At 47.7% G+C, this 26705-nt stretch overlaps 11 protein-coding genes across 11 annotated transcripts; 4 read left to right on the forward strand and 7 right to left on the reverse strand.

Moving 5' to 3' along the window:
• Positions 1–309: 309 nt before the first annotated feature.
• On the forward strand, positions 310–1803 carry N7478_013067 (uncharacterized protein; the record flags this gene model as incomplete). The annotated part of the gene is made up of 1 exon (XM_056929277.1): positions 310–1803. The coding sequence occupies one exon, from the start codon at positions 310–312 to the stop codon at positions 1801–1803; it is 1494 nt and encodes a 497-aa protein (XP_056772639.1).
• A 906-nt stretch (positions 1804–2709) lies between these two features.
• Positions 2710–7422, reverse strand: N7478_013068 (PT repeat family protein; the record flags this gene model as incomplete). The annotated part of the gene is made up of 2 exons (XM_056929278.1): positions 2710–7331; positions 7398–7422. The coding sequence occupies 2 exons, from the start codon at positions 7420–7422 to the stop codon at positions 2710–2712; spliced, it is 4647 nt and encodes a 1548-aa protein (XP_056772640.1).
• Positions 7423–9263: 1841 nt separating this feature from the next.
• N7478_013069 (intradiol ring-cleavage dioxygenase) lies at positions 9264–10406 on the reverse strand (the record flags this gene model as incomplete). The annotated part of the gene is made up of 2 exons (XM_056929279.1): positions 9264–9911; positions 9978–10406. 2 exons carry the CDS (start codon positions 10404–10406, stop codon positions 9264–9266), a joined length of 1077 nt encoding a protein of 358 aa, XP_056772641.1.
• Positions 10407–12570: 2164 nt separating this feature from the next.
• Positions 12571–12801, reverse strand: N7478_013070 (uncharacterized protein; the record flags this gene model as incomplete). The annotated part of the gene is made up of 1 exon (XM_056929280.1): positions 12571–12801. The coding sequence occupies one exon, from the start codon at positions 12799–12801 to the stop codon at positions 12571–12573; it is 231 nt and encodes a 76-aa protein (XP_056772642.1).
• A 1616-nt stretch (positions 12802–14417) lies between these two features.
• Positions 14418–14627, reverse strand: N7478_013071 (uncharacterized protein; the record flags this gene model as incomplete). The annotated part of the gene is made up of 1 exon (XM_056929281.1): positions 14418–14627. One exon carries the CDS (start codon positions 14625–14627, stop codon positions 14418–14420), a length of 210 nt encoding a protein of 69 aa, XP_056772643.1.
• Positions 14628–14689: 62 nt separating this feature from the next.
• Positions 14690–15832, reverse strand: N7478_013072 (uncharacterized protein; the record flags this gene model as incomplete). The annotated part of the gene is made up of 1 exon (XM_056929282.1): positions 14690–15832. One exon carries the CDS (start codon positions 15830–15832, stop codon positions 14690–14692), a length of 1143 nt encoding a protein of 380 aa, XP_056772644.1.
• A 221-nt stretch (positions 15833–16053) lies between these two features.
• N7478_013073 (uncharacterized protein) lies at positions 16054–16596 on the forward strand (the record flags this gene model as incomplete). The annotated part of the gene is made up of 1 exon (XM_056929283.1): positions 16054–16596. The coding sequence occupies one exon, from the start codon at positions 16054–16056 to the stop codon at positions 16594–16596; it is 543 nt and encodes a 180-aa protein (XP_056772645.1).
• A 31-nt stretch (positions 16597–16627) lies between these two features.
• Positions 16628–18994, forward strand: N7478_013074 (uncharacterized protein; the record flags this gene model as incomplete). Its single annotated transcript, XM_056929284.1, has 1 exon — positions 16628–18994. One exon carries the CDS (start codon positions 16628–16630, stop codon positions 18992–18994), a length of 2367 nt encoding a protein of 788 aa, XP_056772646.1.
• A 406-nt stretch (positions 18995–19400) lies between these two features.
• N7478_013075 (nuclear export protein Noc3) lies at positions 19401–21470 on the reverse strand (the record flags this gene model as incomplete). Its single annotated transcript, XM_056929285.1, has 1 exon — positions 19401–21470. One exon carries the CDS (start codon positions 21468–21470, stop codon positions 19401–19403), a length of 2070 nt encoding a protein of 689 aa, XP_056772647.1.
• A 230-nt stretch (positions 21471–21700) lies between these two features.
• N7478_013076 (uncharacterized protein) lies at positions 21701–24585 on the forward strand (the record flags this gene model as incomplete). The annotated part of the gene is made up of 13 exons (XM_056929286.1): positions 21701–21753; positions 21817–21975; positions 22032–22097; positions 22149–22231; positions 22293–22367; positions 22427–22437; positions 22506–22515; positions 22570–22644; positions 22704–22739; positions 22788–22915; positions 23463–23506; positions 23713–24027; positions 24156–24585. 13 exons carry the CDS (start codon positions 21701–21703, stop codon positions 24583–24585), a joined length of 1485 nt encoding a protein of 494 aa, XP_056772648.1.
• Positions 24586–25167: 582 nt separating this feature from the next.
• N7478_013077 (Mpv17/PMP22 family protein) lies at positions 25168–26189 on the reverse strand (the record flags this gene model as incomplete). The annotated part of the gene is made up of 4 exons (XM_056929287.1): positions 25168–25215; positions 25274–25540; positions 25691–25966; positions 26070–26189. 4 exons carry the CDS (start codon positions 26187–26189, stop codon positions 25168–25170), a joined length of 711 nt encoding a protein of 236 aa, XP_056772649.1.
• Between the last annotated feature and the right edge of the window lie 516 nt (positions 26190–26705).

Consider the following 26705-nt stretch of genomic DNA (forward strand, 5'->3'; position numbering starts at 1 on the left):
GTATCGATGAGCAACTTGGCTGTCCTTGGGTTTTATATGTTTTTCTCTATCCTTGTTTTCTTACCTTCTCTTCAATGTCTTCGAGATCACATATTTGACTACGTCACTTGCGAGCCTAGAAATCTTCATTTCCCACGAGGCACAGCTGGCTCTGTGCTAGATTCCACTCCTTACGATCTTTCTGCTCAACATCATCCTTATTTGCGTGGAGCACGGCCGGTCCTTTGCTCAAAGACACTCTCTACAGCTAAGTATTTCAAACCGTTTCTTTTTGAAAATCAGCGTTGTGATACGTGTCAACCAGACATCATGTCTGAGCCATCACCCAGTTCGAGCTTCAATGCATTTAACACCGATGAACACTTCCAGTTTTCAGGGGTGGCTGGTCCATCCTCTGATACTAGATTTACCAGTTCAAGCCCATTACGGACACCATGGTCTAACCTTCGAGCTTCTCCCTCCATGCAAGCCCCGTACTCTCACCAAGCGCAAACCTCCATCCACTCCAGCCCTCCGGTACCGACATCATCAACTATGCAAGCGCAGTATGCTATGACACCACCACAACGACCCCAATATCCCACGGCAATACAATACATAACACCTCCGCTGTCTGTCTCCGTGAAAGCGCATCCTGCCCTAGGGAATGGGTATTGGGTTCCGGCACAATCAAGCATGGGACCACCAATCTTCGTACCAGGAAACTGTCCAAAGGATTTGCGACCTCCTGTAACGCTTACCCCGTTTACGCCGCAATTTGGCATGCACTTCCAATCTCAAGGACCGTCATATCCATATTTTCCGCCAACAGAACCTATCCCGCTATATCCCCGGGCAACTTTGCAGCGATCCTACGCAACAAACCAAAAATTGCGAGCTAAGTTCGAAGAATTCGCCAAAAGATCTTGGCCTCCCTCAAAAAAGAAGCAGAAGAGTTCTTCGCTGATGGAGGATATGTGCTTTGCTGCCGATTTCGGTGACATAGTTGATACAGAGGCGATTCAGAAACACAAATCGAGCGGTTTATATGCAGAAGTTGAATTGGAATCGCATTCAGGATCAGGATTGGGATCAGGGTTGGAAACGGAATTTCCAGACCCAAGCGAGATTCTTCCAACTCAATTGAACCGAGGCAGAAAAAGGAAACATTCATCACACGACTACCCGACTTCTTTCCTCCTTCTATGTCGACAGTTATGGGTTATCATGCTCCAGACCGACGAGTTCTCGAAATGGCTCAACACAACCATTACCCTCTTGCAAAATCTTCAAAGTCCCACCAAAGATCAAGTATTCGAACATATCTGCTCAGTCCACACTAATATAATCAGTCAAACCAGTTTGATCTTATCAGGTCAAGATGGTCCGGGAGGACGAATCGCATACCCGGATATCAAAGTGCCGTCTCCGCGTCTCTGGTCCCTTCTAGACGAAATCTTTACCGAAAATAGCTTCATACTGGATCGAATTCTTGGAATTCGGGAATTAGCTACCGTGCACCGGCACAAGCTGGGTCAACGACGACAGGGAGGACTCAATTATGTGCAATATGTGAAGCTTGATAGGGAGATCAATCATCTTGCGTATCGGGTTATGGAAGATGTGGGAAAGCTGGGGAAGATGCACTGGTCTTTTGAATATTCGTTTCAGAAGCTAAGGTCTTATCTTACGGATAAAATATGTTATGTTCCAAGTGGAGGACCATTGTTTGAGGAGGAGACGAAGCCTGTGAAGGCGATGAAGATCTTTGAGGGGTTTGCGATGGACCCGAGTGCTGAATCATTGAATTGGAAGAAATGTTAGGATGGGGGAGATTGATTTTGAGGAATTTAAGGTAGTAAATGTGTGATTCATGTATCAAGAGAAACACTCCGGTAGTGCTTGAGTTCTTGTTTTCCAGTATAATTTTTATCCGTTCTCCCTGTGCGTGCCTCCCTCCCTACATAATGATTGCGGATTGCAAACAAGTACTCAGCTGCATGTTCTTTGCACTGTACCTTGTATTACTGCTCTTTGATACTCTTATGACCCAGTGCTTTTCGTTTGGACTCTACACGGCTTCAGAAGAAATTCTTTACTCAGGTGGAAACACAATTATCCGGAAAGTTATTGAGATAAGATCATAGGCGTCATTACATACATCCTGGAGATAACCAGGCCACACCTCGAAAGCCATCTATCGAGTGAGAAGCCAAGCATACCAACGTGAGACGACAAAGGAAAATCATTAAGAAACAAAAAGAAACAAGAAAACGCAGAAAATCAAACCCAGAAGAGGAGATGATATCAAGATAAACACAAGCCGAGAGGATAGGAAAATCGTAAAAAATAACAAGTCGCAGGTATCAAATACAGGGGAATCAAGGGTGTAGATAACAATCTGTCAACTTTTTTTTGTTTTTGTTTTTTTCTTTCTCGTCGTATTGATTTGGTGTCATTGAGTTGAGCTGCGAGAAAATCCACAGGGGCATCTCACTGGGAGACGAAGAACGAGCGCCAAACAACCGCAACGAAAGGCACTGCAGCAAAGGCAATCCATAAAAGGGACCTGAGATAACAGTGTCAGTATTGCGATTACGACGCGTGTGATTTATTATGTATAAACCCGAGGAATTTCCCCGGGTTACAGCATCAAGGGCAATAGAAATGATGGAACTCTTTCGCACGGTCTTCTTTGGAGAAAAGCTATTAAACCAGAAGGACAAGAATCTATTTCTTGCCCCAGGACCAAGGACGGATGATCCGTCCAATGCTTTTGAAGACCGTGCGCAAGAGTACCTTGAGCCAATTGTCAGGTGCATTATTCATAGAAAGAGCAGTCACTGACCGGCTCTGGCTCGGTGGGCGAGCATCTTCATCTCCATTTGTTGGTGCAGTACCGGAGGGGATTTCCAGGGTGCTACCCGGGGCGGCAGTGGGCTTCTTGCTCGACTCGGAGGCGGGTTGAGCCTCAGGAGCTGTCTGAGCTTTGTTGTCATCGGTGGCAGCAGATTGGGCAGTTACAGCGGCGGTCAGCTGGTCGGTAGAGGGCAAGTTGAGTTTGCGGAGAAGGGCTTCACGATCGCCAGCGAGCGCTGCAAGATCCGGATCAGCTTCGAAGGACGGCACAGATGCGTTATTCGCGGGAATCGACAGCAAAGGCTTACGGTCTTCAGGCTGCACTTCAGCAGGAGTCTCGCTCTTAGTATTATCTTCGGTCTTATTTTCGGATTCGTGTGTGGCAGCGACAGCAGCAACACCAGTAGCGAGGCCAGCGGCAGCAACTCCGGCAGTGATGGCTTCTGGGGTCAAAACACTTTCTTGCTTAGACTCTTCAGCGGGCTCATCATGAGAGGCATGCTCAGCCTCATTTGCTACTGCCTCATCCGATGCAGGTACATCCTTCGTCACAGTCTCTTCCTCGGCAACAGACTCTTCCTGACCAGCAGGGCTTGGTGTCCAAGCCGTCTGTGGACGTAGGCCAGTAAGCAGCGCGCCATACACATCGCTTTCTGCGGAGTGTGGACGGCTAATTTCTTGCGTAACAGGTTCAGCTTCAGCCTCGGTAGTCTCCGCAACAGGGACTTCTTCGGCAACAGGAGCTTCAACAACAGGAGTCTCTTCGACGACGGGAGCGACATGAGCCTCAGCAACAGGAGCCTCTTCAACAACAGGGGCCTCTTCGCCAACAAGAGCCTTCTCGACAACAGGAGTCTCAGCAGCGGGTGTCTCCTCAGCGACGGGAGCCTCAACAGCGGGGGTCTCTTCGACGGCTGGGGTCTCTTCGACGGCTGGGGTCTCTTCGACGGCTGGGGTCTCTTCGACGGCTGGGGTCTCTTCGACGGCTGGGGTCTCTTCGACGGCTGGGGTCTCTTCGACGGCTGGGGTCTCTTCGACGGCTGGGGTCTCTTCGACGGCTGGGTTCTCTTCGACGGCTGGGGTCTCTTCGACAACAGGGGTCTCATCGGCAACAACAGCCTTTTCAACGATAGGAGCTTCCTCGACGGTAGGAGCTTCCTCGACGGTAGGAGCTTCCTCGACGGTAGGAGCTTCCTCGACGGTAGGAGCTTCCTCGACGGTAGGAGCTTCCTCGACGGTAGGAGCTTCCTCGACGGTAGGAGCTTCCTCGACGGTAGGAGCTTCCTCGACGGTAGGAGCTTTCTCGGCGGCGGGAGTATCCTCAGCAGCAGCTTCGACAGCAGGGACAGCTTCGACAACAGGTGTCTCAACAACAGGGGCAGCTTCGACAACAGGGGCAGCTTCGGCAACAGGAGTCTCAACAGCTGGTGTCTCCTCAACGACAGGAGCTGCTTCAGGGACAGAAGCCTCTTCAACAGCAGCCGATTCGGCGATAGGAGTCTCCTCAACGGCACGAGTCTCCTCAACAGGAACTGCTTCGACTACAGGAGTCTCCTCAGCAATAGGAGCAGCTTCGGCAGCAGGAGTCTCGGGAACAGCAGCCTCGGTAGAAGGCTCCACATCAGCAACGACTGCAGGGGTTGAATCCTCTACAACAGCTTCAGGGGTAGCGACGTCCTCCTTGAATTCCTCCTTAACCTCAGTTGGCTCTTCAGGCTTAGACTCAGTAGCTTCCGTAGCAATCGGCTCAACCTCCCGAGTAGCTTCTTCAACAGCAGACTCATCAGGCTTAACAGCCTCAGCCACAGGCTCGTGGATGGTTGATTCTTCAGCAGCAGGAGCCTCGGTGACAGGCTCTTCAGCGGTAGTCACCTCGGCGACTGGCTCTGCAACTGGCTCTGCAACTGGCTCTTCAACAGGAGCAGCCTTCTCAATAGGCTCATCCACAACAGTGGGAGTAGCAGCAGGAAGCTCTTCAGTCTTAGTCTCTTCGGGGACAGATGTAGCCTCGATGACAGCCGGGGCCTCTGCAAGGACAGCAGCCTCAGGAACCTCGGTAGCAGCAGAAACAGTAGGTTCTTCAACCTGAGCTTCAGCGACCGGGACAGGGGTTTCTTCGGAAACAGGCGCAGTAACCTCTGTCTCGGGCTGAGTTTCCACAACAGCGGATGTAGCAGCAGGAAGCTCTTCAGTCTTGGTCTCTTCGGGGACAGATGTAGCCTCGATGACAGCCGGGGCCTCTGCGAGGACAGCAGCCTCAGGAACAGCAGAAACAGTAGGTTCTTCAACCTGAGCTTCAGCGACCGGGACAGGGGTTTCTTCGGAAACAGGCTCAGTAACCTCTGTCTCAGGCTGAGTTTCCACAACAGCTGGCTCCGGGGTAGCCTCAGGCTGAGCCTCTTCAGTGGTGGTCTCAGCAAGAGCAACAGGGGCCTCTTCAACAATTTCCTTGTGCTCAACCTCGGCGGGTGTTTCCACGACAGGCTCTGGAGTAGTCTCTTCAGTAGACTCCACGACTGGTTGTTCTTCAACTGGCTTCTCCTCAACAGCAGGTGCAGCGACAGGCTCAGTAGCTTCGGTAACAGGAGCGTCAGAAACCTCCTCGGCAGCCTTATCCTCAGTCACAGCTTCAGCGGAGATCTCATTTTCGGGTGTAACCTCCTCCTTAGACTCGACTTGAGCGGGCTCCTCGGTTTCGGGCTTCTCAGCCTCCTTGACCACTTCGGCAACGGGCTCAGCGACGGGCTCAGCGACGGGCTCAGCGACGGGCTCAGCGACGGGCTCAGCGACGGGCTCAGCGACGGGCTCAGCGACGGGCTCAGCGACGGGCTCAGCAACAGCTTCCTCCTTAGGGGCATCCTCAACAGCGGCCTGCTCAACAACAGGTTCTTCCTTGACTTGCTCCTCAACGAAATCGGGCTTGTCGGTGGTGGTAACCTCTTCAACGGCAGGCTGCTCAGTAGCTGGGACATCGGCGGGAGATTCTTCAGAGGCAGGCTGTTCAACGGGAGTCTCTTCCTTGACAGGTTCCTCGGGAACAGTCTCGGTTTCGACGGCCTTCTCAGCAACGGGCTCCTCAGAAACAACAGGCTCGGTCTCCTCAACCTTCTCCTCCTCCGTCTTCTCCTCAGCTGCAGGGGTAGCTGGGGCTTCGACAACGGGCTCGGATACAGTCTCAGGAGCAGTGACTTCCTCTACGGGCTTCTCAGTCACGACAGTCTCAGAAATCTCACTGGTAGCTGGTTCCTCTTGAGGGGCGTCTTGAACAACCTCCGCGGCCTTCTCGGCGGTAGGCTCTTCAGCCACAGCCGCCTCGACGGGCTCAGATGCGATTTCAGTTGAAGACTCATGCTCAACAGGGGCGTCCTTTGCCGCTTCCTCTTTGGTAGCTTCGACGGTAGAATCTTCCGATGCAACCTCAGGTGTAATTTCCTCGGGTTTGGCGACTTCTTCAGCGGCTTCGACGGCGGGTGCTGCCTCGGTGATCTTGGCAGGTTCAGAAACATGCTCAGCAACGCTTTCGGTGGTGAATTCAGGAGCGGCTTCCTCCTTGGTTGGCTCAGGAACAGTCTCTTCGGTCTTTGACTCTTCGACAGCTGGCTGAGGGGTAGATTCCTCGGCGGGTGTCTCTGTAGTAGAAACAGCTTCGGCGTTCTCTTCCACCTTAGGGGCGTCTTCAGTCTTGGCAGTTTCCTCAACGGTTTCGGTAGCTGGGACTTCGGCGACAGTTTCCACGGGCTCCGCTGTAGTCTCGGCGGCAGTCTCAGTAGTCGTATCCTCAGAAACTTCTTCAGTAACCGGTTCAGGTGTGGGGTCGACAGCCTTAGATTCCTCGACAGGCTCGTCCTTAGCGGGTTCTGGAGCTGTCTCCTCAGTCTTCTCAGTCACTGTAGTCTCGGGTTCCTCGGTAGGTTGAGCTTCTGGGGCAGCAGCTGGAGTCTCGTCAACAGATTCGGTGGGAGTGGGCTCGACGGTAGTTTCGGCGTTGGCCACATCCTGGGTATCTTCTGCTACCTTGGTTTCTTCGACGGACACAGGAGCTGGTGCTTCGATTTCGGGTTCGGTTTCAGCTGGAGCTTCGTGAGAGTCACCATTAGTTGCCGGGGTACTCTCAGCAACAGGCTCTTCAGAAGCGGTCTCGGTGACTGGCTCAGATGCAGGCTCGACGGGTTTGGATTCTTCAGCGGGCTCGGGAACAGATTCTTCGGCCGGTTTCTCAGCCTCAGATGTTGCGGGAGCCTCTTCTGTCACTGCGGTAGGAGCAGATTCCTCTTCGACTGGTTCCTTTTCCTGGTCATCACCGAGAGTAGCCTCCTCTGTACCGGCGGCTGGTTCCGAAACAGACTTGTTCTTCTTTTTGTTCTTCTTCTTGTTCTTCTTCTTCTTGGATTTCTCAGAAGGACCAGTATCCGCTTCGGTAGATTCGGGTGTGGCATCCACGATTGGGTTGGTCGTTATGGACACGGGATCCTTGGGGAGGGTCTCGTCTGAGACTATAGTGATTTATTAGCTCTCTGTTTTCAAGCAGGGGGGTCTCCTTGCCATCCTGTCAGACTTACCATTATGGATTGCAGCGGTCGCCATGGTTTTAGGTCGTTAGATCGTGACGGTCGTGAAATATGGGAGGTGAGAGGGAATTATGGACAAAGTATTTTTTTTTTGTTCGCAATTTGACCAGCAAAAGCAGGATAACGCAGGATCAAAGCAATTAGCTGTACAGTCCACAACACAGCTCACAGAGCACGATGAAGGATAATGGAGGGGAAGAGCACAATGGAGTATATTAGAGATTGGGGGAGGGGAAGAAGAGAGGAAAGAGAAGACGAAAGTACAGGGAAGAAGCTTAGGCCAATTAAAAAAGAAAAAAAATCTTGACCCGATGCCCAACTGTACAACAACACATGCATCAATAATAACGATAATACTGTATAAAAAAAAAAAAAAAAAAAGTCATAGTGGGGCTATTACAACAGTTGGCACAGTGATCAAGTCGTGCTAGACTCCAATCTAGTCAAGCGGCACACCATCAGATGGCCATAACTCTTTACTAGTGACCATTGACGCCCAATAACAAAGTCAGCTTTTGGGCCATCATGGTCTCCACTGGGAACCCAACATGCGGTGAAGCTGTTACCGCCGAGGTTCTCATTAGTTCCTTTTTTTTTTCTTTCTAGGTAAAAGTCAAAGTAAACTCTCTCTATGAAGTCAGTAGTCGGTGTGGTACTGGTACCTCCAACAAGCAAGTGATTTCCCGATGTGCAACATGCGGAACCTGCAGCCTTTTATTTCAAAGAGGTATATGCGACTTTTGTCACGGTCGCAAACCTTGAGCGCCAAAGGATTGGCAATCTAACAGCTCATGCGAGCAGAGGAAGGGCCCAAAAAAGAAAAAAAAAACCTTGAGTGGAGTAAATCAAGCCACTAGTTGGTGCAGGATCCATTAACTGATCATCATCATGGTCTAATGGACGTGGACGGTTTCCCGGGGATTGTCCTCTCCACCTGTCAACTGCTTTGACTCATTGCGAGGACGAGATATCATCTGAGGTTGGGGAGAAAGAGAGTTCCCTCAGTCTTGAGGTAGTTTTGGGTTCTTGTTTTGTATGTTGTTCTTTAGCTGAATTGGAATTGGTGGAGAGAGTTCAATCCGCAATCAAACTATCCGAGGTTGAGCCCTAGAGTGATCCATGGGACATGGCATGACACACAGTGGACACACTTCAATGTTGTATGTTTCGCTTTGATTGATGCGAACATAAGAAGTCTTGACTATTGAGTTAAAGAGTAAACTGTGCTCTTTTCCAATCATAACAAATAGGGAACCCCTTTGTTTACATGGCGTGCAGCTTTCCACACGGACCACTATGCATTCTGTGCTCGGTCAGGATCCTCTCTATCTCCATCCATCTCCCGACTGATCCGAGTTTGCCAGCATCAAAATAAGTCCATGCGACCGGGACAATTGCAGATTCCCGTCTGCAGCAGGGATTAAGTAGATCATCTTTCACCGTCTTTTAAGCTTGCGATCAGATTGCAGTTTGATATATGCCAAGTCATGCTCCTTGCTGATCTACCCCATCACGATGAACGTGCATCAATGTATAAGCTTGGCGCGCTCCCGAATACGACTCGGACCTGGAGAGCGCTCAGATTTGCCTAGGTAGTCTAAGAAGTTGTTGAGTACTCACGGAAAAGGCGATCCTATTTTGCTTTGACAGATACTGAGAGTCATATTTCAATCCATTTTTCTCATCAAACTATGTATTATCGTACCTGTCGGCAATTCCGAGGTTTCGGAATATCCCATGCCTCGTTGTATTGGCCTTTCTTAGTCTCAGGTAGACAGAACTAGGCACAACTTGATGTGGATTCCAGCTCTGCTAAGGACTGAACATCCAGTACTTATCACCAACATCATAGCTGATCTATTTGCTAGAAGAGCTGGTATCGCAAAGACCACCATCAATAACAGTGTAATCACCACAATCAGTTCCAGTCACGTTCTTTCCACCATCAGCAGTAAGAACATTGGTGTAGTATGGGTAATGGTGAGCAGTGGTGTTAATAGCAACCTGAACCCAAGCGAAGATACCATCCTCAAGCTTATCACCAAGATACGCATAGTGCAAGACAGGGTCGGAGGTAGTGCCCTCAGTCTCCTGCGAGAAGACACGATCAACCTTATTGTAGGTCTGAGGAATCTTGTTTGTGTTGTACGGGTAGGTAGACTCAACCTTCTCAATAAGGTCCTGGTCATAGAAGAACTGACCAATGTGAGGAGTATAACCGCCAGCAAGAGTGTTGTTGGGCAGCAGAGTAGTGTTCAGATGAGCAACAACGTGGTGGTGGCTAGTACGTCCGTCATAGTGACCGGGGAACAGAGTGAGGAAGGTCACAACTCCATCCTCGTCTGTTCGCTGGATACCGCGCAGGAAAGTGGTGTCGTGGTTGGCGGTATCGGCGGTGTTGCCGTTACCATCTGCAACTAGACCGGAGTAGACACCTGTGGCATTGCAGCCCCAGATCTCGGCAAACATGTCGGTGATAGGCTCGCAGGTCTCGATATCGATGTACTATTGTTTGAAAATAAATATATTAGTCGGTGCTTTCTAGTGGTAGGTTGTGGTTACTGTAATTACCTGCTCCTCAATGATAACTGGCACACCGGGCTGACTCTCAAGGATGTTGGAGCGAAGACGCTCGCCAACGACCCAGTAAGGTCCACTCTCACCCTCAGGGTTAAGAGGAATACTGTCTGCAGACCAAACTTCCTCGAATGCAGAGTTCAGACCAACGTTCTCCTCGTAATGAGAAGTGTTCAACACCTTGCTGGTGTCCTTCTTGCTAAGACGACGGCGGTGCATATCGATAGTAGCCTGTCGACGAGCAATTGCACGAGCCTTCATTCCACTCTGTTCCCAGTGGAAAGAACAACTCTCTGCCGAGCGACGAACATGAGACTTGTACGCTTTCAACTCGGGAGTAGCATCTTCTTCGTGGTGACCAGGGTGAGCCGAGACCAGAGGGCCAACAGCAGTAGCCAAAGCCAGGAATTGAAGCAATTGCATCGCGGAAAGGGTAGATTTGAATAGATGGGAGAACGAGGAACTCTTCAATGGCCGATACTCTACTCTAACTTCAACAGACAGGGAAACGGAAACCCTTTTTATACCTATTCTAAACTATTTCGAAGACTACAATATCTCATCGATAGATAGCAGGGAAAATCTATACCCGTCAACGACAATCTTTACCATTATGATACTACCGAGTATGCAATGGTAAGCCTGAAGGAAGGATTAGAATGTTTTATGCAGGTTGAAAATCCAAGTATAAGGATTCAAGCGGGTACGAAAACCCCCTTTCGTATTAGAGTCGCTAGACCCGAGGGTCTAATACGCTCTAGTTTAAGAATCATAAGAATATGATTGGATGTACCTGACTTGGTTCTTCTCTCTGCTTCGCTCCAGATGTCCTAGGTCTGGGCCACGGTGGCTAAGAACAAACCAGGCTCTACATGCCAAGAATCTATAGAGAGCCTAAGCATGTACCTAGTCAAGATGTGACGCGGCCTGGTCCAACCATTCGCGCTCCAATATCCACGGGTATTTCTTCTCGAATATACAGTAAGCAGATATGTCCACTATGAATGACGATCAAATAGGCTGTGCTAAATTCCCCGATTACTAGTTCCCAGTGTCTGCAGAAACGGGCCGAAACCATACAAATGGGGAACCGAACAAGGGCCCGAGTCGGCTTTTTTATACTTTTATTTCGGGTTCATTAATGCACTACTATACATTTTATGTAGTTTACCTTTGGACCCCTTACTTAAGTAGGTAAAACTTATAATGTTTACGAAGGGATTTAGTAAGATCACGAAATACCCGCTAATGGAGTCATGATTAGTACCCGCTGAAGAACCTCGAGGATGATTCGAGGTGGATGAATACTAACCAGCCCGAGACATTCTCTTATGGGTCCTATTTGCCAATGTTGCATTGCATCACTATCGTCAATGTTGGGAATCCCTCAAATCTTGCTATCATGTCTTGGCTTTATAAGTGGAACTGTGTATATTAAGCTTGTATCGTGATAGGATGGTTTGAGTGGGTCCTTTAAGACTCCGGGTTAATCCTCTTCCTCTTACCTCTCAAAGAGGCAGTAGAGCGTGTAAATCTGAAGGAAATCAACCATTGAAACATGGTCCAGTACACACGCAAACAATGAGGCTAGTGTGGCTTGCATAAGTCTCTCGCGTCATTGGGGGATTATTTTCAGGGTGAGTATACCCTAAAGTCCACGGGTATTTGCTTAGGTGGATTTTGGCAGTACGGTGTTAAATTGATCGTCGATGGTGACTCGTATACGTATTAATTATACCATATTCTTTTCTTTTTTTTGAAGATTAATGAATGGAGATGTAATATAGAGTGGTAGCCTGTAAAGTTTTGATGGTCGCGGACTGTATGGAAGTTGAGGAATGAGGAATACAATTGGGATATTTGATAAAACACGATCATTTCTTGTATTGTAATGTCGATGATAGAGACTTCCTATGTTTTGAAGTGTCAACTAACCGGCCAATCATTATGACAGGCAGTTTGCTTACTCGATACTAGTCCTTGAGGTCCCCTTGATGCAAGGGTTGCTTAGTGTTAGTCAAAGTTTTATATAGGCCCTTAAATTGAGTTTCTGTCGAAGCTTATCTACTTTCGGAATTTGCTATTGTACCAGTCCTAAATTATCAGCCCCCGAAATTACGTAGCTGCCATATATTGCCATACTTTATAGAGACGAAGTCGGGAGATAAATCGCATAGCATTGCCGGGCGTCTACCTATTTCCGATTTGCGAATATGGGCGCTCTATAGCATATTTAATGCACTGTTTTCATGACCTCGGTAGTATATACTAAAAGGTTTTATACTTTCTGAGCTAATATTGGAAAGTTAAGATGTTCTGTGCTCCAAGAGCTGAAACCCCGAGTAATACTTATCGACATCTGACATGATGGATAGTATAACATGATGTTCGAAAATCAAATAAAATCCACAAATAAAAATACCCTAGATCACTTCAAAAGCTTCTCAGTTACCAAAAGTGTACCATAATATCCAAAGCTTAAGAAAATAAGATACTGTTGGGGTTGGTGTCAACGTGGGACGCATTCTACAGAGATATCAGCATACTTGAAGATTTCTCAAGTCTAAGCACGCAGACAAGCGATACCTTAAGTACAATAGGAGCCGGAGTACATGCATTTGCAGTCCTCGACAGAGCAATCCTCGTTGCCCTCAGCAGAGGAGCAGCGCTTGAAGATAAGATCCCCGTTGGCATCACGGCGGTCGAAAATACGAGCCCCGAGCTCGGGAGTGAAGCTTCGCTGCACCTTGTCGTTGATAGCTGCGGCAGTGGTCTTGGCGCTCAGGTCACTGAAAGCGAAGAGAGTGAGAAACTTCATTGTGATGAGAATTGGTGGGTTGGATTTGGAAGGAATTTGATTTAACTGGATGGATTGAGAAGATTTATTTAAATGTTGCTGATGAGGAATAATTTTGGAGCGACCATTGACTCATATTTATATCCATGATTTCAAAGCTCAGTCTCTAACGTGGAATCTCCAAGTACTACTAGCTTTCTAATTATAACAAAAGGCTCAAAAATGCCGCATCACCACTCCCAGAGTTCCTTCAAAATAATAATCGTGGTAGATTAGTATAGCTACTCGGGCGTGGCTTTGCATTGTAGCCGCCCCCGGGTCCATTCAACTGATATACTTCGGCTATCCGGAAATCTAGAGACTTGATTCTCGATGATAATACCTCAAGAAGTCCGAAGATCCACAATGATCTTCCTCCAGGTTTTTTTCTCGAATGGCATCGCACACTCCGTGAAAATCATCATATCTATTGTATCCAGCGGCCGCCTAATATCGGCTGAAAGACTTCAGCATATTGAAGCACTTCCGTGGTGCATGGCTTTCGATTCAGTTTCTTTTTTCATGACAGTACTGGGGCCGGCCCGAAAATACGTGGCTGCTCCAAGATTCGGGGTAAGATTCATCTGGGACAACCCCAAGAGCCTCTCCAAATAGCCTTTCTAATGACGTACACAGGGCTCTTTGACCATGAAGAACTAGGATAACCGAGTCACATAGTGTATGTAGTTCCCGCAGTACATGTGCACGTGGAAGCCTGATTGATGATTATACGATTTTCAGAGCTCTGAAATCGTACTAATGCTCATTAATTTGTCATAAAAGGTAAGTACAATCCCGAAGGAACCTCTCCGGGCTGAGAGATCTAGAATTAAGCTTTATCATATACCTCTGGGCAATATGGGGCTCGCATGAGTAGGAATGGAAAAGTGTTTCCGTTATCTACGGATGGATCTAACCAGCTGGTCCACAAAGGCTTGAACGGCGAGGTCGTTGGCTAACTGCAATGTTGATTACAGGAACTCAAATAGAAATATGTGGGTCTAGAGCGTAACGGAAAGTGAGGCGAATAATACACGGGGAGAACACGCGCATTGGAGCCTCCCAAAGGATGCGTCCGGACTATCTTATTAGCTCTTTGGGCCTCTACGAGCTACGACCGGGGCCACAGACCCCCATAGTCATAAAAAACTTTCAATAGCGTAGATATCAAGTGACTAATATACTGTTCTTCTAGGGAGAAAAAGTGACGAGATTTGAAATTCAACTACAGGAAAGATCCATGCATTGCCTAGAAGCAACTATGGAAGAGATAACAGGGCATGATAGTCTCTACATATAATTTCATCGAGATGTTTAGGAATAAAGCAGTTACTTTATAGTTTTTAATAGTATACGGGAAACCAACACTATGCTGAAAGAGCGATGAATATTTCTAGTAAATGCAGAGAGAGCCCAAAGGAAAGAAGCAAGCAAAATAACGACCGACAATATCATTAACTCTTGTGTTAAAATAAATATGGAAAGGGAGAAAAAGAAAAAAGAAGGGATCAGACCGAATAAGCGAAAATAAATCGCCGCTGGAGCGTTCAAATTTTGAAGTTTCATAGAGACGATAATAGACTAGATCTCTCTTAGGACTAATCATAAATCATAGGCGTAGGAGGATTGTCATCATCAGACTCAAACTCATCCCATTTTATATGTGAGCGAGGCTCTTCTTCTAACTGCTCACGGTATGCCTCAATCAAGGCCAATTGCGTTTTTTGTGGTTGTTGGTAAATGTCCGCGGATATAGTCATCATCTTCCCTTCGATCGACCGAAGAAGCTCGCTCCGATCAGCCAGCATTTTTATAACCACTTTGGACGTTGATTTGCTAAGTCTTTGCTCGATATCCTTGAGCCCTGCACTCAAAGAGCTGACAACCCGTACTTTTTGTAGAATTGGATGTTCAGTGTCCAGAATATCAGTTCCAGTGAGCTTAGATGAAGCTTTGCGTTTCTTAGGCGATGGTGGTAGGCTTGAGGCAGATGTTTTAGAAAGATTGCGTTTGAGATTTGGCTTTGGCACCTTGGTATCGGCATTTCCTTAGTAAATGACGCCTCGACGTTAGTGGAAGCCTTGTTTTTTGCCGCGGCTTTGCGTTGGGGAGCCTGCTTTGGCCTGACAATATCTTCTAATTTGGGTTTGGTGTAGATCACGGATGTCGATTTTGATTGTGGTTCAACCTTTGACTGCTTTCGATTTTGTGCCTTCTTCGAAGAGCCGCATTTGGTCTCAGGCTTTTTGGCACTTGAACCAGATGTTTTAGAAGGGTCGCACTTGAGATTTGGCTTTGAAGCATTGGTATTGGTATTCTCTTTAACAGACGACGCCTTGGCGTTGGTGGAAGCCTGGCTTTTTGTCGCAACTTTACGTTGGGTAGCCTGCTTTGGCTTGACAATGTTTTCTGATTTGGGTTTGGTATCCATCGTGGATTTAAAGTTAGATTTTAGTTCAGTCTTCGCCTGCTTTGGGCTTTGTGCCTTCTTCAATGACTCAGGTTTGGATTCATGTTTTTGGCCAGTTGTAGTCTTCTGCTGCTTTTTAGCAGTGTCCTGGGGTGCGATATTGTTCTTGGAAGCAAGCTTGTTTGACTTTTTTGGCGTATCCTTGACTTGTTTCTCATCATCGACCTGGGTATTTTTCTTGTCAGATATCACAGGATTGAACAGCGCTATATTTTTTGTAGTGCTCGGATTAGTGGAAGCGGCCGGATGAGGACGACTGGTATTCGCGGATTCCGCCGATTTTGTATCGACCATGCTTTTCATGAGATCCGTAGTTGTGGGCTCTGAGTTCTCCTGGGCTAATTCCAAACTGGCTGTTTCATCCGCAGTTTTTGCTGATATAGTTTGGGTGGTCTCATTCAGTGATGGCTGGGGGATCAGATGCTCTGCTTGTGAAGATTTGGTGCTCGCCAGTTCTTCGACAACGTCGGTATCATTAGAAGCGCATGGCTGACTGGTAATCATCTCATCTAAAGATTTAACATCTGGCTTTGGGAATGCCATCTTGAGCGAGCAATGGTTTGAAGATAAGTGATCCTGACAATCGTGGACGGGTTGGTGTTTAGTAGTCGAGATTAGGTGAAGTTGTTGGTTGGTGCAAGTAATATTGGTATTAAAGAACTTGTAATCCAAAGTAAATTGTAAATATTTGATTGAATTGAGCAGGAAGATTCCGAGGTTACGAGTGATTGCTGGCTGGGTCTTTGATCTCTGTTGCACCCCCCATGTTCTTTTACCTCTCACTACTTCATCTCCCATCTCTCCTCCCTACCACCATTTTTCGTGTCTACGCTTACATTTTCGCGTCTTTATCCAATAACGACGCTATGGATCCTATGTCCGCGTGTTTTCTTCTTTCGAATATGGAAAAGGAAAAGGAAAACAAAAAGCCCGTTGACTCTGGGTCTCATTGGCAGGATGCATTAGAGAGCCATGACAATCCAGAGAGTCATGACAACCTTCGCGTCGATACCAACCAAAGGAACGACCCTCCAATTAGCCCAACGGTTTCTCTTCTGACTGACCTAGGCTTCGAAGTGAAGAGTCCTACTGCCCAGCCAGGGAATGCTTTTGCTCTCATGAAGCTTCCAGATGCATATGGGAACAAGCTCCCTCCACGCAAAAGCACAGGTGAGCCCCACGCGTCTGATCCTTATCCTCCCGTCATGTCGACCCTGAGCCTTCACCAGCCTGAATGTATATCGAGTGCATCAGCTAACATGAATCACTCTCATTACAGGAAGCTCGGAATCAAATACCTCCAGTGATGGCAGTCAACATCCTCCAATGCTGCGCAAAATGTCAAGCCTTGACTACAATGAGAACCTTGCTCTTCCTATGCCTAAGCCACGACATCCAAAGGGCAGCTTCCCAGAGAGCCCATCCTCTGTTGAAGGGGAAATCACAAAGTACAGTGAGCAGAAAAAACGTGTGGCTACTGATCCAGTCATTTCTGTGGATATCACTGCATCCGAGAGTGGTAGTTCTCATGATGCCGAGGACAACAAGAAGATATCTCGACTTGATATGATAAAGTCAAAGCTCAGTTTCAAAGACCTGCGCAAGGAAAGCGCCAGACAGGAGTTTCATATGATTCCTGTTCCTCAAGGCCGTCGAGCATTTACCGGCAGCGCGATTCCCACCCCGGCTTCCAGTTTGCCAGCATCCCGGGTGAGAGAGAAGACAAACTCAGCTAGTGGCCGCAAAATATCTTCTCCTGCCCTAATTTCCTCTGCCACGATGACACAGATGCAGCAATCTAATACGAAGATTCCTCTGCCACCATCTGGGACTTTTTCCCATTCCCTAAGTTCGTTGATCCCGAGTCGTCGAACCAGCACAATCGAAAAGCAGGCCTCGGTAACGACGTCATATATTCGAAAGATGCAAAGAAAATTGGATTCAACAAATGATTCTTCAGCTCCAGATGTCAATGAAAAAGTTAGACGGGGTGGCCCTTCATCCCGTGCCTCTATTGAGACGCCATCCAGCAAGCCATTGCCTGCAAAGCCATCTTCAGGACCAAGACATACTGTCACCAAAGACTCATCTCCTTCACCCGTTCGTTATCTCGGCGACGGTCAAGCTCCAGTCAAGCCTTTTGATGAGCTGAGTGCGCCTCGCAATTTATCTGGAGGCAAATTCAAAACACCTTCACCTACTGCTTATTCCAAGAGCGAGACGCCAGTGAGCCCAATGACAGAACATCTACCGTCTCTGATGGAACGTGTCAACAAAGAGAACATGCCACATGATAAGGACATGCATTCTGAAGTCAGCACGGCTGCTCAACTTGATGACATGGTGAATTTGGTACGCTCTATCCAGCGCCAGCTAGACACTAGCATGATCTCCATGAGCCGGAAAATCGAAGATCTTTCCACATGGGTCGGTGATCAACTCAAGAATCAAATCGAGAGTAACTCGGACCCTAGCCGTGCCAATTCGGATCTATTCTCGAAGCAATATCAGCTCTCTCGTGAGATGATGAAATTTCAATTGGATATTCGACTGGATATCGGGACCATGGAGCGGAAAATGTGTCTCCTCGAGAACCAGGTCTTAGATGACTTACAGAAAGAAATTCGATCTCTAGCCCGATCATACGAAGACTTGAACCAGAAAACAGAGATGATCATGGAGAAGTATTCGTTTACTGATACCGAGAGATTCATCGACCAACAGCTGCAGAGAAACTTTGAAATCGAGAAGGAACTTTCGTATTTGAAGGCACGCCAGGAGAACTTCATCTCGCATGAAATTGCTCCCTTTGCTGCTGAGCCAAGAATACCTTCTCGTCGAAGTCTCTCCAGCCGCGAAAGTAGTGAGCCCCTAATCAAACAAAATATGATTGTTCGAAATCCCAGGCCATCACCCGAGGCTACGAATGTCATTTACGACCATAATCGAATGATTGCCATGCCAGACCACCAGCCCCTCAGTGCATTCCCTCGCAGTGTTTCTCTCACCAAGAAGGGTATTTTGAAGGGTATCAAAGATATGACCTCCACTCCCTTGGAGCCTCCCAAGGAGAAACCTCTATCCAAGACCAGCAGTAACGACGATACCAAAAGATGGAATGTGTTTGGTTTGCGAAAGAAACGAGAGCTCACTGATGCTGTCAGTAAGTTTAATTGGTCTCCTCGCGCACGGCGTATCAAGGATCCTGTGATTCCCGAAGATACCAACAGCACGTGCTCACGTTCTATAACGCCTCCGATTCCATTCGTTCCAAGAAGTATTCCATCTCCTGCTGAGCAGATCGAACGGAGCCCCACTCCATTCCCAGCAAGCACGGTTCACCCGGCACTTCGAGAATCGCCAGAGACTTGTGCTGATCAGTCAGTCACAACCTCTTATGAAACCGCTCCGGAGGCAGATCGGGCCTCGAAGTTTGGGGCTAGCTTGGAGAAGAAGATATCCGATGAATCTGCTGATACATTTGCCAAGATGAATGACTCGGCATCGAGTTCACCGATTGACCGTCCTGACTCCACCCGGAATCTTACACCTGTATCTGAGGGGCGTCTATCTGTTCCAGATGATGTCTCTACTGGAGCAATTCTTCACCGCACTAGTGAGGAAAATAAGGACCAGTCAGCTCTTACTGATCATGAGCAGGACTGGGATCATGTTTCTGTCCATGAGACAAGTTCACCCGTTTGAGATGAAGTGGAAGGCGCAGCATGTTTTCGAACAAAGGGAGGACAAGACAGGGAAACGAGGACGGGATTATGGAATCGGTGGATTGTTCTTAATGACCGTGTACTTTTAATTGTCAAGTACTAGCCTGTCCTTATTCCACAGATAATGAATTGTTTTGAAATTGATATCTAGTCATAATAATGATTTAAGGAACTTGAAGATAATTATTTAAATGATTTAATTGCTTCATAACACAAGAGCTCGGGCATATCAAAATTTTTGGGATCTATACATTAAACAACCTATTTACTGAACAGACAAGATCGTTTTTGATCCACTTATATTGGTAGATCCGTTTGAATAAATGAGTACATTAATTCATCCTTGGTATCCTCTATAGATATTCACAGAGCACCTCTTTTATCGTCTATTTGCCGGAAAGCATCATCTTCTCAATATCCACGGCCGCGTCACGAACTTGTGGACAGTAATGTTGACGCAACAGCTCGCCTTCCCAGATGGATCCAGCAAACACATTTGTACCCTCAACATCAGTTGCGTATGCGTTGAAAACACCATCACCCTTTCGCTCGTCTGAATGCCACAGTGGAGAGATACGCCGTCCGTGGTGTCTAGACATTTGTGTCATCAACGAAAGTGATGCAAGGGCGGACTTCTCGGGAAGTTGGAGTGAGGAAGTCATAATGCGCTTGGCGAAACTGGCAAGTCTAATAGGTGGCGGTGTGCCATGCGCACGCGAGAGGAGAGTCGATTGGAGACAACGAAGAAGCAATACCATTGGTGTTTGGAAGTTGACTTTGTTCTTGTTTCGAATTCTGGTGGACTCCTCCGGGGCATTTGGGTCGGGAAGACGCAACGAGGTGTTGGGGTTGAATTCAACATCAGGGTTGATAGATAAGCCGTACAGGGTTCTGTAAAGATGCTTAATGAAGAAGTTCAGGTCCAAGTGAAGAGTTGTCGCTGCTTTGCTGGTGTCCTGTCCATCTAGTAGGGCAAAAGCAGTGACAATGCACAAGAGAGCCTCGCGCCGAGCATCACGAGTGGGTGTGTCGGGTGTGTCTTCTTCTGATTCATCCTCCTCTTCTCCTTCTCCATTTTCCTGCTTCAACTCTTCGCGCTCAGCATGACCAATCAGATCCTTCATGGCCTCCAACAGATCACCAAAGAAATCTTGATTAATGAGGCGGGCGTACTTGGCCAGACCTTCAAGAACGGGACCCATGAGATGGGGAATGCGTTGCTTCAAGATGCGGAAGTAAAGACCGAACACAAGCTTCAAAGTCTCAGCTTGATTTTTATCACGCTCCTCATGCGACACGAGAGCATCTGCTTGTTTCATATCTTTCTCAACCACCTTTCGCTCCTTGTGCACTTTACGCTCACGCTTGGTACGGAATTCGCGCTTTTCCTTTTGCTTCTTACGACGAATGGGTTGATCCTCTCCCTCGCGATCGATACGCTGTGCCGAGGCCTTGAATGTGAATTCGCCCAGTAAACGTAGGTGAAGGAATGTGTCCAATACACTTTCATGAATACGGAACTCCCGAGCCTTCATCATCTTAGCCAGTAAGCGGACAGTCTCAAGAGAAACAATTCCATCGATATCCTTTGCAAAGACATCTTCGACTGTTTCACGACACTTTGCCATGTCAGGGTCCACATTGCGTCGCGCTAGGCGATTGACAATGATCTTCAACAATTCCGCACGGTAATTGAAATGAGGCACAGCCATGATCATGGTGCAAGCACAGTTGATAGCAACGGTCTTAAGGCTGGCATCCTTCTCGGACAGCTGACCACGGCCAGGCTTGGCCAGCGTACCTAGTTTTTGGACGTAGTGTTTGTATCCTGCCACAAGGCCCTGTTCGAAATCGCGAAGTTTGCGCACATCTTTGGAAACCTTCGCAGTTTTATCCTCTTCGGTAAGTGGGCGAATGCGATATCCAGGGATCACATCTTTGTAAACTGCAGCCTGCGTCGCGAGTGCTAGCTTTTTTACGGTGACAGGCGATTCTGGGTTGTTGACCATCTCAGCCATGGTCTTGAATAAGGCGATGTGTTCTTCGGGATCCTCATTGATCAATGATGCCATCTTGGCCAGATCCTCCTTAGCCTGCATGACCTGCACCTTGATGGGAATTTTGGGCTTTTTCTCTTCGATTTCCTCGGATTGGTCGGCAGATTCGTCCTCCATATCCTCATCGTCGGTCCCTAGAAAGCTGTCGCTCTCATCTATTGTTTCTGTCGGTTCTTCAGGATCATCATGGGTCTGAACAAAGCCCTCGGATGTCTTGATGGGCAATCGAGTGCGCTCGCCGTCTTTTTTGCTCGTTTTTCGTGGCCGGCGTTCGTAATCCTGCTCAACGTCCCATTCCTCGTCCTTTTCGTACTGATCGGCTTTACTGCGAGAGGCATTTTTGCCTTTTTCAGCAGGAGGGCTCAATCTCCGCCTCTTCACTGACGGACCGCGTGCCATCTTGAATTGCTGGTGTTTTTCTTTTTCGAGGATCAAGTCTGATCTGCGGGAGTTAGAATTGTAAAGCTTTGCGGTGGAAAAAAGGCGGTACCAGATTAATTTTTTTCTGCCGCTAATTTTTCCCTTCTCCGCCAAATTTTACCAAACATATCTGCTGCTTCAACTGTCTGATACTGACAGCCTCTTACGCTCGAAATTTCCCCCAGGAACTCTTCATAACAACCGCCAAGATGAGGTCCCTCACAGAGCCCGAGACCGAGACTATGTTCCGGAAGCTCGCAACGTAAGTTAACCTCTTACTATCCTACCCACTTGCTCTTCTATATCTCACATCTTTTATTTCTAGTTACACCTCCAACAATCTTTCCGAATTGATTAAGGGAACTTCAGAGGATGGCGCGACGGACGAGAACAGCAGGATGGTATTCAGAATTCAAGGCAACCGTGTCTTTTACATGCCCCTCCGCCTCGCCAACCTGGCCACATCAATTCCCCGCGATAAATTGTGAGACTGGACAGACGCCGCGCAGGTTGAAGAGCATCTCCTCTAACTATCTTTAGGCTCTCATGCGGTAGAATGATGGGAAAGTTCACTAAGACTGGCAAATTCCGTCTCGCTCTCACAGCGTAAGCACACCAAGCATACCATGTCAAGTTGAAGGTCTAACTCTGTATTAGATTGGATACTATCAGCCCCTTTGCCCGAAACCGTGTCTGGCTGAAGTCAAACGGAGAGATGCCTTTCCTCTACGGCTCCAATGGTATGGATTTCGATTTATATTCCAAGCATTCGAGGAACCTCGTTCTGATATAGAATTTTAGTCGTCAAGGCCCACGTCGGAAAGATCTCCGAGGACTGCCCTGAACACAGTGGCTGTATTGTTTACTCGATGGATGGTGAGTTCTTTCTTTTCAATTCATATATTCTAGACTGCGCTAACCCTTGTGCGTTATAGATACCCCCTTGGTACGTTTGTGTTATCCGCAAATAGCGATAGAATCTTTACTAACGAAGGCTCTTCCTCTTGGAAACAGGGCTTTGGAGGTTAGTTCCGCTTCTAATCCTGATATATTGATGTCTTGCTAATCATAATCATAGTTACTGCTCGCTCCACTGGTGAAATGCGCAAACTTGAACCCACCGCTATTGTTTTGTTCCGCCAGGCGGATGTCGGTATGTTTAACCCAGACCAACTAAGCTTTTTTTTCTGCATAATGCTAATTTATTTACAGGTGAATACTTGCGAGAGGCATGTCGTCCTGACTCAAGTCTGATGTTCTTTTTACTGCGTGACTTATTGCTAACCTTTTCTACAGGAGGATACCCTTTTCACTACTTAAAAAAGCATTCAGGATGGAAATTGGAGTTTATGGAGTTACGATCTGTTACTGTAAAAGTGTCATCCCAGTTAATAAATACGCCCGATGTCAAAAGCATCACAGTGGTATTATATTTAAATCCAACCCCAACCTTGAAATAAATAAAATAAGAACATTGTATAGACATCTTATGCACTTAATCCATTCATGCCTTTGTACAGTATCGGATCGTAGATAAGATAGCGGCCTGAGGCAAAGGCTGAGTAATCACCACTCCAGCCTGTGATAACCAGGCAGGGTCAGGCTCAGGTAAAAGAAAATAAAAGGAAAAATCACATAATACTCACTCCATCTTGTGTTGATCTTCAAGATCAGGTCATTCTATTCCGATCCGAGGGCCCCTTCGTTTGATCCCCTCATTCTCCTCCTTGCTACCCCGCCAAGCCTACAACTTCCAATATCACAAACCCCGCCATGCCAGCTTACACTGCTGACCAGAAGCGGGCTATCTCCCAAGTAGCCAAGATAACTCGATGCGCTGAGACTGATGCTATAAAGGTATGGCTATTGGCCATTTACGGGAATTTATCCTTGTAGCCCCTCAATTCGAGTCTGGAGACAACCAGGCTCTTTTCATATACCTTGCGGAACAGAGCTAACATGACGTTATAGTTCCTGCGCACCGCTAAGTGGGATGCACAGCGCGCTGTTGACCTGTGAGTCCTCTCTTTATCTTTCCAGTAAAAATATCTTGACGCGTTCATGTATACATTCCTGCACTGGCTCCGGGTGATTCCCGGTTTCGGTCTCGACTGATCACTCCCATTTCTTGGGATTCTGAATAAACCCGACTGAACCTCTTTACCCAAACCTCTACATGTAAAATCTTTGCGATATACTTACCTTTTTTTTCTTGTTGCAGGTACTACTCTAGCGACCACGGCGGCAATGACACCGTATCTGTCTCTCTGAAACAAGTCTTCGACAGCTATCACAGTAAGAGCATCATGATGACCACCAATCTGGTCAATGAGAAGAAAATGTATAATAACATGATCCTAGATGCATCAACAGATGAGCCAGAAAAGATTGGCCTCGACGGCGCAATGAAGTACTTTAGTGATCTGGAAGTACAGCTCGACGAAATCGCCTGTCTGGGAGTCGCAGAGCTATGCAAATGCCCCGCAATGGGAGAATTCACCAAGGAAGGCTTCGTGGATGGTTGGCGAGCTGTCCAGTACGTCTACCAATCCCATACTTCCCATCGATACACCCCTTATCATAATTCTCTAAATCATTCATTTCTCAAACCCTCCACCCTCCACTTAAAGTTCACATGGTATCACGTACTAATACCCAAGCTAGATGCGGCAACCTACAAAAAATGAAGGCACACGTCAAGACACTCCGTCAAAACATCCCTGCCCAACCTGACACCTTCCGACGGGTCTATAGATACTGCTTCCTTCTTTCCCGAATGCAAGGACAACGCAACGTTCAATTTGAAATTGCCGCCGAGCAATGGCGCATGTTCTTCAGTCCCGAATCCGGCGGTGTAGCAGGAAACACAAGCACCACGCCATGGCTGGATTGGTGGATTGAATTTTTGGAGGAGCGAGGCAAGAAGCCTATAAACAAAGATCTTTGGGAACAGTTTGAAGTTTTCATGCGCAAGTCTCACGAGGACGAGAGCTTTGGGTGGTGGAATCCTGATGCGGCATGGCCTGGTGCTGTGGATGATTTTGTGGCTTTTGTTAACGCGAAAAGAGACGGAGGAAAGATGGAGGTTGAGTGATTCGGGGTCGTGCCTCAAATGAACATTGCGCGCGAGAAAACTATAACTTCCTTTGAATCGTAAGGGGCTTTGAGATTTATATGCCTCTATGCTTAGCAGTTCAAATATCACATACTTCAAGTTAGCTCAATGCCCATTTGAGAAATACTTCTGCTCCAACATGGGATATTACGCCTAGAAGACTACTTGGAGCAGCATCTTTCATCTCGAACTCGGTAGTACCGCTATTCAATTAAAACACTTTAGTACATCTGTATATGGAAGTACATGATATTGTAGAGGTATCGAGAGTTCCATTCGTCATAAAATTGAAATAACATCACGTCAAGAAAGGTATTTAGCGCATGGCCGAGATGCGAAGATGTGTACACTGAGATTTAAACACCAGAACTAGATAATAAAAGGGGAGGGCATCATACACAAGAAAATCGGAAGGGTAGGGGGAGGATAGATATCGGCAGAGAACCCGAAAGCATCAAATGCGCGATGAACGGAAGAACCAGGTAATACCAATTCAGTTCATCGCTCGGATCAAGTTCCGCATTCGAAAGTGTATCTGCAGAGCGCGATCCAAATTCTTATTTAAGGGTAGTCGCGCTTCTCGTAGCCATCGCGACGCTGGTCATAACGCTAGTCATGAAGTTAGCAGGTATATCGTAGCAAGCCATGGAATTATGGGATAACGTACCTTGCGCAGAGCCTCGAGACGCTTCTTCTTGGTGTGGGTGTTGACATAGGTTCCGATGAAGAAACCGATGATGTTGAAGAAGGGCACCCAGGTGTGCTCCGGAAGGAACTTCTGGGCGAAAGCCAGAGCTAGCGGGGAGGTAACCCAGCTAACCTTCATGACGGGCATGAAGCCAGCCTTAACGGTCGCGCGGACCTGGTGGAAGGTGCGCGCACCAGCGATAACCGCCATGGATGTCAGGTAGACGGAGTTCTGGATAGGGGAGATCTGTTTGGTGGAGAAAATAGATTAGCTTTGCATTTCACATTTGTTATCGCGTGCGGCAAGCGCAGCGGTCGCGAATCGATTCGCCATTGTAGTTTGAATCGCGCGCAAGCAGGAGCAAGGGTAGGTATGAGAGAAGAGCGGATCACGTACAATCAAGTTGCTGACCAGGATCTGGAGGATCTTAGCCTTCAAGCTGGTGCGGCCGGCGAAGATCTTCTGCAGGATGCCGATGAGGACGTGGCCGAGGGGAGCGGCAATGAACATGCCGTACAAGGACATCTTCGGGATACGCGAGGAGAAGTAGTGACCATGCTTGCCGACATCGTGGGCGAGGAAAGAGGCGAGGAGTTCTTGCAGACCAGAGAGCACACCGGAGGTGAGCATCTTGGTGCGCAGCGGGTTGTGCTGGAGCTGCTTGAGGTAGGCCTGCAGCGATCGACATTCCTCGGATCAGTATGGAATGACGGGGGAGGGGGGATAGTGATACATGGCACCCCATTATACCATCTTTCAAGCTAGAAGGTCATACCTGAAGGTAACCGGTGGTTGTGTGGCCACCAGTCAATCGCTCACCAACGCGGTGCGCCAGATCCTCCGACTTGCCGCCGGTGACGGCGCGGACGGTCTCTTCCTTGAACTTGACAGACATGGTGAATTAAGTAGAGAGACAATGCCCAGAAGCGCCTAAATCCAAAAAGGAAGAAAGAAAGACACGTCAATTAATTGAAGAATGGAGAAACCAAAAGGACGATAAAGTATGGAGAAGCAAAGTTGGGGAGGAGGCGGGAAAGGTGTTTGTTTATGAAATTGGCGCCCGAGAAGAGAGAAGAGGGGGCTGGGCCGAGTCTAATCTCCCCATCTCTCCCTCCCTCTCTCTCTCTTCTGTCCAAGTACATCCGAAACACGTTCTAGAAAAAGAAAGGGATCCACATACCTTCAAAGTCTATAAGAATTGATAATAGATGGGCTATTGTGGGGGGAAGGAAGAGAATAGCAGAGCGAGATATAAGGCTAAGGGTGGGAAATGGGTCACATATAAGAAAGCGGTGGACACACACATATGTAGTGGACACGGCAGACTAAGATGAGATACACCGGATTTTAAGTACCAAACCCCCTCAACTTTGGAACCTGCTACATATGGGGAAACCGCGAGATTCGACTT

The sequence above is a fragment of the Penicillium angulare genome (genome assembly GCF_028827245.1).
Source record: "Penicillium angulare strain IBT 27051 chromosome Unknown utg000012l_segment0_segment0, whole genome shotgun sequence".
Classification (NCBI taxonomy): Eukaryota; Fungi; Ascomycota; class Eurotiomycetes; order Eurotiales; family Aspergillaceae; genus Penicillium; species Penicillium angulare.